Genomic DNA, 11,552 nt, shown 5'->3' with positions numbered 1-11,552 from the left:
CGTTTTATAAATGACTCTGCAAGGCCATTTTGAGTATGAACATGAGCAACCTTCAGGGTCGATGGTCTGACAATTAATTTATCTTGATAACAAGCAGCACATGAAAATTCAGGAGATTCAATGCCAACCTTCAGGGTCGATGGTCTGACAATTAATTTGCCTTGATAACAAGCAGTACATGAAAATTCATCATTAGTAAGAATCTTCTAGTTCTTTAACGGATGTCCAGTTGAATTTTCAAGAATTCGTCTCATCATTATTGATTCAGGATGACCTATTCGATCATGTCATAGCACAAATGTATTTGGATCAGTAAACTTCTGGTTTACGATCATATGTGCTTCAATTGCACTAATTTTTGCATAATATAGGCCAGATGACAAAGTTGATAATTTTTCCAAAATATATTTCTGGCCTGAGACACTCTTGGTTATACCAAGATATTCAATATTTATTTCATTTAGTGTCTCAACATGATATCCATTTCTGCGGATATCTTTAAAACTTAACAAGTTTCTTGGGGATTTAGAAAAAAATAGTGCATCTTCTATAACAATTTTTGTCTCCTTAGGCAGAATTATAGTAGCTCTTCCGGAGCCTTCAATTATTTTTGAATTACCAGATATTGTAGTAACATTAGCTTTTCTTCTAAGCAAATTGGAAAAATATTTCTCGTCTTTAAAAATAGCATTAGTTGTTTCACTATCAATTACACAAATATCTTTTTGATTTATCATTGATCCAAACAAGATTTGAGGCATTTCCATATTTTCTTCAATAAGAAATAAAATAAGTATTAACACATGGTATATTACACAAATTTTATTTATTTATATTGACTAGGAAAATACAAATATCATATTTAATACATATAAAAAGAAAAATATTTACATATTATTAGTCTTGTTAATATTCATATTTTCGTCTGAAAAATTAAAGAAATCAGCTACATCCAAATACATGGGCTCAATATTATCTTTAGAGATAAAATTTGTCTCTGGATTATTTTCTATCCTCTTTAATGATGTCTGACATAGCTGAACTAGACGTTTTGACGACCGGCAAGTCCGCGATCAGTGCCCTACACCTCCACATCTATGACATACACTTTCTGAATTATTCTTTGGTAAAACTTCTGGCTTTTTACCCTGCCTTTTATAATGCTGGTCATTTCTCGGTGCCAGTCGAGCATCATGATTAAAATTTCTTCTTTGACCACGACCACGACCGCGACTGGGGCCATGACCTTTTTCTCGTTGGTTATAATTTATCTGGTTCACTTCAGGAAGTGGCAAAGAACCAACTGGCCGACTATCATAATTTTTCATTAATAATTCATTATGTCTTCTCAGCAATAAGAAGGTGAGATAATAATTCAGAATATTTTGTAAAATCTTTTTCGCGATATTGCTGCTGCAGGAGCATATTCGCGGGTGGAAATGTGGTGTATGTTTTTTTGAGTTTATCTTGCTCAGTGATTTCGTCTCCGCATAAATTTAACTGAGCTATAATTTTAAAAAAGGCAGAATTATATTCAGTTAAATTTTTAAAGTCCATTAGTCTCAGATTTAACCAGTCATGACGTGCTTGTGGAAGCATGATCAACTTCAGGTGGTCATATCTTTCTTTTAAATTTTTCCACAATTTCAGGGGATCCTTTAATGTAAGATATTGTAATTTGAGCCCCTCGTCAAGATGGTGGCGGAGAAAAATCATAGCTTTTGCACGGTCTTGACTAGATGTCGTATTATCATCTTTGATGGTGTCTGCCAGACCCATCGATTCTAGATGAATTTCGGCATCCAGTGCCCATGAGGAGTAACTTTTCCCAGAAATGTCCAGAGCCACAAATTCAAGTTTTGAAATATTTGTCATTTTATGAAAATAAATTTAAATAAAACTCTTACCGCTTTTGTTACCTTGAATAAATAGCAGAGCTTCATGCTGATAACGTGTTATAAAAATAAACTAAATTTAGCAGAATAAGGCGGAGAGAGTAAGGAAAAGAAAGAAGAAAAACAGAGGAGAAATTGTATGTTTTCAATATCTGTGTTCTTCTCTTACTGAAGTTGCACAAAGGAATGCAACTTATATAGGCACACAAAACTCAAATTTTGAAGGCAATTTATACAATTGTCCAAGTGGGTGGGTGTTACTAGGATAGGGACATCCACATTCAATACCTAACATGTCCACTTGAAAATCAACATCCAATACATAATAGAACAAGAATATTAATGATATTATTTTATCCAAACTTTTAGTATATGAATATTATTTTATCTAATTTTTTTTATATGAATAATAATCTTGGAGAAGAAATAAATAAGTAATAGCAACTTCCGTTTAGATAGGATCAGTGTTTTGCTCAAGAAGCAAGCACCACGTAGCAAACAAAATAACAAATGGCACTCTTCTCTCTTCCATTCCGAAAATACTGACACGTATTAATCCACATCATTTCAGATGAACATCATATATTAGTGCACTTTCAGTTTTTCAACTTCCCTGTTGTTTTCACCCAAATCTGAAAAATTAGAAACAGAGATTTTACAAACAGTACAATGCAGGCAACAATGGAGGTACAAGCGGGAAGCCCCTGTAGATCTCAGAAGCATCAGATGCATAAAGACAAGCAAGTGAAGGATCTAATTGTTGATAAAAGGAGGCTTGTGGAGGTTCCGTATACAGCAACGCTGGGAGACACTATGAAAACTCTGATGGCTAACAAGGTGGTGGCCGTTCCGGTGGCTGCGCCGCCTGGACACTGGATCGGTGCTGGTGGTTCTATGATTTTGGAATCTGATAAACAGACTGGTGCTGTACGGAAACATTATATAGGGATGGTAACCATGCTTGATATTATGGCACATATTGCTGGAAATGGTAGTGCTGATGCTGATCTAACAAAAAAGATGATCGTCCCTGTTTCATCGATTATAGGGCATTGTCTTGAAAGTCTTAGTTTGTGGACCCTCAGCCCTAACACAAGGTATGTTACGAGACATTGAGATCTCTCAAACACTTACAAAATAAAAATTGGTCCTCTTATATCTCTCACTCGTAAAAATGAAGATCACTTGGCTCCGGGTTAAAGGATGAGTTACTGTCAATAAAAATTATTATCATTTGATGACCTAAAACTTGCTGAAAATAATTGGCAATAATTGATGAAGTTGTTCAAGAGTAATTACTATCTTGATTTATGGAGCCTTTGTTAGTACAAACAAGACACAAATTTCGTTGAATCACTAAAGTTTGAGTACATTCTATGCTGCTATTTGTCAATGGATTTTGGATATTCAAGGCTGTCTCTCAATTTTCTAATTTCACAAATGTATTGTACTAATTGATGGTTTATATGTGAAGTATTGTGGATTGCATGGAAGTGTTCAGCAAAGGCATACACCGAGCCATGGTTCCAGTTGGTGGACGATCAGAAAATGTAGCCGGTGTTGAGCTGACGGAATCTGCATCGTGTTACCGAATGTTAACACAAATGGATCTGCTAAGGTTTTTGAATGACCTGCAGGAGCTTAAATCTATCATGTCGCTTAAGGTCTCGGACAAACAATTGCAAGCAATCACAGACACTGTTTTCGGGGTGACTAATAAGGCTAAAGTAATCGATGTCATCAAATGCATGAGAACAGCTTCGCTTAATGCAGTACCAATTGTGGAGTCGTCTGATGACATCACAGAAGATCATACTCAGCTTGTGAATGTAAGTTAAAACTTTGGTTCTACTTGTTTGAATTTAATTTGTCTACACTTTACGATATTAAGATTCTTCCATTATCGGTGAATTTGTTACTATATCCCTGATTCAATGTATGTGTGCACGCTTCAATTTTATTTTCAGCATGTACCAGCAAAAGAATGTACTTTTTTGTATAAGAAATGATTTTGCTTCAAAATTTTCATTTTATAGAGTAATTTATCGTCATACAAATGTTCAAGGCAAGGAGCAGAGCCACAGTTGAGTTAACTATTCGGTACAACAGTAGCATTTGTTTAATGAGCTTAAAACTCATTAAACGAAAATATTGTTTTGGTGCAGAATCTATCGACTTATATAGAATCTTGAATTTTGTTCTGAATCATAGGTTTCAAAAGTTTTTTCTTTCTTTAATTAAATTTCGTGTTGAACAAAACAACGATATATAAGTAGTAGGACGGAGCCCCGGAGATTATTTGTCTTCCTAAGTCCTGGTTTTTGATAACTCTGTTCATTAAAAATTCCTAGTATTGGTTTTGGATTTTTCAGATGTATCAGAATCCTCAGCTTACTCCACCCTGATTTACAGGCAGTATTTTCATATTGCTCGCCTTTAGTTGACCTTATAATGTAGTAAAAACTCAAAGTGTACTATGAAGTTTCCCGTGAATATTTGCAGGGGAAAAGGAGGAAGATAGTAGGAACTTTTTCAGCAACAGACTTGAGAGGATGTCCTGTATCGAAAATGCAGCATCTACTGAATCTACAGGTCCTTGATTTCTTGAAAATGCTGTCAGGAGCTCCTAATACTGGGCTGAGATCTTCATGGAGGGAACAGGTTACTTGCCACCCAGAATCGTCACTCGGGGAAGTGATGGAGAAGGTAGTTTCGGACAATGTGCATCGTGTTTGGGTGGTGGATGAACAAGGCTTGCTGGAGGGAGTTGTATCCCTTACTGATATGATAAGAGTCATCAGGCTCTGGTATCTTACAGAGTTTTTGCAGTAATGTGTAGTTGTATACACTGTTTTACACCCGTTTTTTTTCTGGTTGGTGGTTGATGTTTTGGTGTAAATAAAATGCAGATCTGTTTCATCAACAAATGATTTCGCTCAAAAAATTGTCATGTGTCTTACACAAGTGAAGAGACCCTAAGGGAGGTCGTTTTGTTTCTCAACTGATACAAAAAGCATATTCTTTAGTCCCAAATCTCCACAATCGTTTACCTAGCTAGTAATGCTTAATTGAAAATCTTTAGATGTTTGATTCGATGACCACCCAAACGCCTAGGAGTGAACTTCATTGTCCCTTCTTAACATCTCCAGTATAATTTCATTAGTAGAATTTGCATGGAGCCATGTACGCAGCCTTACTCGTGAAGGTATAGAGCCCTACTTGTGAAGGATTTGAGCAGCCCTTACTCGTGGAAGCTATAGAGCCCTACTTGTGAAGGATTTGAGGAAGGAGACATGTACGCTTTACTCATGGAAGGCCTTAATCCTACTTTGATATAAATGTTGTTTAGATAGTTTTTCAGTTCGAGTGAGCATATTAAAATTAATTGGTATAGCAAATATATAGATACAAGTATGTAAACTGAATGTAATAGCGAAAGAAGTCACTTGAAAACAATTACATTAAAATTTATTTATCGAGATTATTAGTTTATCGATGAATGCATAAAATATTTATTTATCGATAAATAAATATTTATTATTTTAGAGAGTATTTTGCAAGAAAAAAATATTTGAATTAAGAATTTTAAAAGTTTAAATTTAGGAAATTAAAAAATCTAGTCTTTGCATATTTATTATTTAAATCTAGAAAAGCTAAACGAATTTAGTGAAGTTTAATGTTTTTAATTATATTCATATATATAGAATATGAAGAAATTTTATACTAACTATAAAAGGAAAAAGCTAGATATTTAAAAATGATGATTGACAATGATGATGGAATTACCTACGGAGGAAGAGATTATTCAATCTGTAATGAATAATGATGATAAGAATAATTTTGAACAAGATGATAGTAGCATTGTTCCACATGTATCGTCAAATGAGTCATTTCAAGCAATGACTACATTGTCAAACTATTTGGTACAACACGAACAAAATATTTTGAAAATGGTGTTCGCTCTTTAAAAAGTTAAAGATGAGATTAATTTTGACTTTGGTGGGAAGAAAAAAACAATAAACAATAGAATCATATTTTAAAAAAAATAGTTATTGGTCTAGTATTATTGACTGATTAAATATATATAAATTCTTGATATATTCTAATAATTATTACTTTATATTTTTTTGGGGCCTTTAATACTTTGTTTTTAATTATTATCTAATGCATTTAGCGAGAATATTACTTTAATATAACTGGCCCAAATCGGGATCGGAGAAAAATATTCATTTAGCAAGATTATTACTTTATCGAGTTTACTGTAAGGGTATGTTTGGTATTAAGGAAAATGTTTTCTTAGAAAATGTTTAACAAGTTAGTTTCTAACTTATTTTCTCATGTTTGGTTGGTGAGTGATAAATATTTTTTGGAAAGTGTTTTTTATTGTTTGGTTAGTGAATGAAAATATTTTTTAGAAAGTATCTTTTATTTTTGGGTAGAGAGTAGAAATTATTTTTTAGAAAAATAGTTTTTGACATGAAAATCAACCCTAGTAATTGACTCGGTATCCGACCCCGACATCTGATGTGGAATCCAACCCGATTTCAACTCAAGATTAGACTTTCAAATTTAGACTCAATCTCGACCTTCAAATCGAAATTCGATCACACCCTACTGTAGAAATAACTTTCAAATAATTTGAATTTTTTAAAAAATATTTTTTTAATTTCTTTTTGGGGGGCTGGCAGGGGGGTCGGGGTTAGAGGGGGGTGAAAGAATAAAATTTTCAAAACCTGAAATATTTTTTAAAAATAATTTTTTAATTTTTTAGTTGTGTGTGAAGGGGGCTGATGGGTGGGGAGGAGGTAAAAAAACGAAAATTTTAAAATTTGAAATATTTTTAAAAATAAATTTTAATTTTTTTTTGTGGGGGGGGGAGGGCGTGGTGGGGGGTTGGAGTAGGGGATGGGGTAAAAAAAAATGAAACTTTCAAAATTTAAAATATTTTTTAAAAATAATTTTTTAAATTTTTTTCATGGGGCGGTGAGCGTGCGGTGGAGGCGGTAAGTGTGGAGTGGGGGCTGGTAGGGGGAGGGGTGGGATATGAGATAAAAAAATGAAAATTTTAAATTTTGATTTTTTTAAAAAAAAAATAAAGTTTTTAATTTTTTGGGGGGTGTAGGGTGGTCGGGGTAGGGCTGTGGTAAAGAAATGGAATTTTCAAGATATGAAATATTTTTCAAAAATAAACTTTTATTTTTTTTTAAAAAAGAAATTTTAATTATTTTGGGGGGGGGGGGGGGAGGGGGGTCGTGGTAGGGGTGAAGTAAGAAGAAAACATTGTAATTTGAGGTTGAAAGAAAGTTTTGAAAAATATTTTCCTTAGTTTTTGGAAGAAAGTCATTTTCCTTAAATTTAAGAAAAATAAGTTGATTTGGAAAATATTTTCCAAACATGAGAAAATTGAAAAACATTTTTCGATCCTTCATACCAAACACACTCTAAGAGAATAAGTAGCGATAACAAATAATGTGATAATTGAAGCAATAATTAAGAGAATAAATAGCAATAACAAATAATGCGATAATTGAAACAACAATTAAGAGTAGGGGTGTTCACAGTTTTGGTTAAAACCAAAACCAAACCAAAAATTTAACCAAATCGAATAAAAAAACCGAAATTTAGTTTGGTTTGGTTTTAAATTTGAAAAGTCGATAATATTTGATTTGGTTATGGTTATAGTAAAAAATAAACGAATAAATAACTGAACCAAACCGATAATTATATACATAAAATTTATAATTATTTATATGTATAATATTAGCTTTTCATAAATAATTAAAGATATTTTATTCCTTTTTATTATTAATTTAATTTTGATCTACTTATTTTTAAGGCCTATGTCTTAAAAGAATATGTCCAAGTCCAACAATCCAAGCCCAACTCTAAATTTTAATAAGTCGTAAGCACTAAGCAGCATATGTCCAAGTCCAACAATCCAAGCCCAACTTTTGATTATATTATGGATTCTCTAGTTAGTTTAGTTTAAATATGTAATTTTTTCATTTTAATTGACAAAGTTGTTTGTATTTTGGAACCCCTCTTTGATTTGTTCTTTTAAATCTAAACTGCATTGCAAGTTTGGTCCACCTGATTTGTCATCAGCATGTCTTTCTCTCAATATGCAACAATGTTCGCCCTTATGGGTCGTGAGGATAAAAGAGATTAATAAGAAATTTGAAGAATGTAGAGACAGAATATTTGAATTGTCCTGGCTAGTCATAAATCGAATAACCGAACCAAACCGACAATAATTAAATCTGTGGTTATTATTTTACTTGGTTTGGTTATGGTTTTAGACATTTAAAAATTGATTAAATTGATTTGGTTATAGTTTTAATCAATAACCTACCCAAACCGAACCATTAACACCCCTAATTAAGAGAATAAGTAGCGATAATAAATAATGCCATAACGGATTATCGAAACAACAATTAAGAGGATAAATAATGGTAATAAATAATGCGATAACTGAAGCAAATAAAATAATAGGTACTACTAAAATTGAAGAAAAAGATGGTAAGAGATAATATTGAAGGAAACTAGACAACGCTTTGTTGACGACGAATTTTCAATCGAAAAAAAATAATAATCTTTGAAGCCTTTGTTCATCTAACCACTTTGTTAAATTTTTACTGGTTTCATGTCATTTCAAAGTCCTCTGCCTTAATCTACGGCCTTATGCTCTTGTCCACTTGGTTTTATGTACTGTCTAGAACTTGTGGAGTGTACGAAGGACAAAAAATATGTGACCTTCCAAGTTCCAACCATATTCGATATTTCCATGGATTGCGACTTCATTATCTTCTCCTTATTGTTCCTTATTCGTCTAAACTTTCATATAATTCTTAATCAACACTTCTCTTTTGTTCCTGGGACAAACATAAAGATGTTAACCTATATTAATTGATTGAAGAATATAATGTCTTATATATCGATAAACATTGCTCAATAATCAATATTCTCAAAAATGTGTCAAAGGAAAATTCAAATAAAGCAAATAGGACAAGAGGGAGTTGCTCGGATGATAAGCAACCCTCACTTCTAACCTGAAGTTTGAGAATTTGAGTGAGCAAAAAGGTGGGAAAAAAAAAGAAAGTAAATAGTTTGTAAAGAGCAACCCTCCTATGATATTGTCATTACTATTAAATATTGTTAAGTTTTTAATTTTGATTTTGTTAATTAAATTATTGCTTATTTAGTTAAAGAGTAATCTAACTTATATATACTAAGTGGTCGATGACAAATGCTGTAGTTGAGCAGAAATTTGTCAATTGACATGTGCCGGGTTATGACATACTTATTATAGTAATTAGACTTGTGCAAATTGGGTACGGGTTTCGTTCATTAGGCTCTATTTTCGATTAATTATTTTTGCTTTGACTTATTATAGATCATTGAACTTTTATTTTGGTCAATTCCTCATTTTCTCTGATTTAAACTTTTACTTACTTAAACTACTTATCATTATATTAAATTGAATTGATTTGATATAAATAATGGATGGGGAGCCTTTCTATCTATCCGTTACAAGGGCTGCTTCCTTTTATTCGTTGTAAACCAAATCTGCATATTAGTTCCCCATTCTCCTTCCATATCAAATATCTAACACCTCATTTGTCCAACGCAATCTCTTTTTTTTTTTTTTTTTGTATTTTTAGCTTGAAATTGAAATCTGAGATTTCCTGAATAAGGATCCTTTTCGGAATCTCCGTCATTGGATTCCCATTAATACTGATTAGATTTCGGAGAAAAAACATATGCGATTGGATTAGTACGCATTATAGCGCTCCATTCGGCATGTCTTTCTCCGTTGTAGGAAATTCCAACGGAAGCAATGAACGTAGAAACTCTCCATCTTCGTTATCCTCCATCGTCTACCTTCAGCACTAGATTACATTGCTCGATTAACGAACTCCAATTTGAAAACATGGAAACGAAAGACGACAATAAAATTACTGACATGAAGAAGAGACCGCCCTCAGATTTCGGTGATTCGGGGTGGTTGAGCAATACATTTTTCATGAGATTGACAGCTAGGGATGTATTCGGTGTGGTGAAGTACCATCCTATACCGTGCATCTTCGCTGCCTCTTTGTTCTTCTTCATGGGGGTGGAATACACTCTTCATATGGTACCATCTTCCTCCCCACCATTCGATCTGGGATTCATCGCTACGCGTCCCCTTCATCGTTTGCTTGATTCGAAACCTGCTCTCAACACTCTTCTTGCTGGCCTTAATACGGTATATATGCATTTTAAATGAAATGGTAACACAATTCATACCGGATCTAATATGCTTTTTGCATTGCAACATTTTTTCCTGGCTCTGTTTTACAATTTGCCAATTCATTCATGCATCTGTGATGCATACAGGGATTTGTGGGGATGCAAATGGTGTACATAGTATGGGCTTTCTTAATTGAAGGGCGGCCACGAGCGACTATTGCTACACTGTTCATGTTCACATGCAGAGGCATTCTCGGATATGCTACGCAGCTACCATTACCAGAGGTAAGCAAAAACCAACAAATGTATACAAGAGCTCTGTTTTATCTTATTTCCTTTTTGTTCCTTAACAAGAATAAAAAATTCTCAGTAGGCAAAGCATAAGGAAGTGGTGGAATTTAGACAGTCTACTTTAAATAAGTATTAATGACTGTTTCAATGGCTAGTAAATAATTTACCATTTCTTCAAATACCCTTCATCTGAACAAAACTTATTTTTTCTTCTATATTTCCAATGCTCAATTTGCTTCTTTTTAAATATTTTGTCTTCACTCTGAAGTCACTGTGAATCATAGACTAACTACACTATGATATCACGGTGTCCAACTGTCAATTTGTCATTTTGTTGATAGGCACATGCAGTTATGTCATGTTATCAAAGAAATTGCTTGAACTATTTCTGGACAAATGTGAATAATATTTCCTTGCTAGAAGCAGTGGTACCCCATCTTTAAAAGTCCAAATGATAAATAAACTCCATGTGATCTTCCAACTACCATTACTTTTATACATGACGCATTGCTCAAAGGAAAAAATTGCAGAGAAACATAAGTTGCTCCGGCCACTGATTGTTTTCCGGTTTGTTAATGTAGGATTTCCTGGGCTCGGGAGCTGATTTTCCAGTAGGAAATGTGTCCTTCTTCTTGTTCTATTCGGGGCATGTTGCAGCATCCGTCATTGCATCGCTGGATATGAAGCGTATGCAGAGATGGAAATTGTCTTATTTATTTGACACCTTGAACGTATTGCAAACGGTGAGATTGTTGAGTACCAGGGGTCACTACACTATTGATTTGGCTGTTGGAGTTGGTGCTGGAATTTTGTTTGATTCTCTGGCTGGAAAGTATGAGGAGAACAGGAAAAAGGAATTACTTGCAGATAGTGCTGATGGCACCACGAATGGAGCGTTTCATAACTCGAAATTGCACGAAAATGGTGAATATTTAAGTCTTTCTTCAGATTAGAACTTTTCATTCTAGCATGACCATTGATTTCATTCTTTTCAACTGTAAAGAAACCTTAGGTATAATGTTGGTATGTAATAAATTTCAATTTCACACGGAAAACATTCAATTATGAACAAAGGGCACATCACAAGTGATATTCAAAAGCTTGCTATAGCCACTACTCACCAGACAAGTTGCACCA

At 33.6% G+C, this 11,552-nt stretch overlaps 2 protein-coding genes across 2 annotated transcripts; both read left to right on the top strand.

The window, feature by feature from the left end:
- Nucleotides 1-2,362: 2,362 nt before the first annotated feature.
- On the top strand, nt 2,363-4,996 carry LOC129901526 (SNF1-related protein kinase regulatory subunit gamma-like PV42a). Its single transcript, XM_055976731.1, has 3 exons — nt 2,363-2,992; nt 3,370-3,724; nt 4,398-4,996. Exons 1-3 carry the CDS (start codon nt 2,565-2,567, stop codon nt 4,725-4,727), a joined length of 1,113 nt encoding a protein of 370 aa, XP_055832706.1. The 5' UTR covers nt 2,363-2,564; the 3' UTR covers nt 4,728-4,996.
- A 4,325-nt stretch (nt 4,997-9,321) lies between these two features.
- On the top strand, nt 9,322-11,538 carry LOC129899061 (phosphatidylcholine:diacylglycerol cholinephosphotransferase 1-like). The gene is made up of 3 exons (XM_055973842.1): nt 9,322-10,140; nt 10,272-10,409; nt 10,997-11,538. The coding sequence occupies exons 1-3, from the start codon at nt 9,733-9,735 to the stop codon at nt 11,366-11,368; spliced, it is 918 nt and encodes a 305-aa protein (XP_055829817.1). The 5' UTR covers nt 9,322-9,732; the 3' UTR covers nt 11,369-11,538.
- The last annotated feature ends 14 nt before the right edge of the window (nt 11,539-11,552 follow it).

This window comes from Solanum dulcamara, chromosome 8, assembly GCF_947179165.1.
Source record: "Solanum dulcamara chromosome 8, daSolDulc1.2, whole genome shotgun sequence".
Classification (NCBI taxonomy): domain Eukaryota; kingdom Viridiplantae; phylum Streptophyta; class Magnoliopsida; order Solanales; family Solanaceae; genus Solanum; species Solanum dulcamara.
This window is presented reverse-complemented; position numbering and strand designations above follow the sequence as displayed.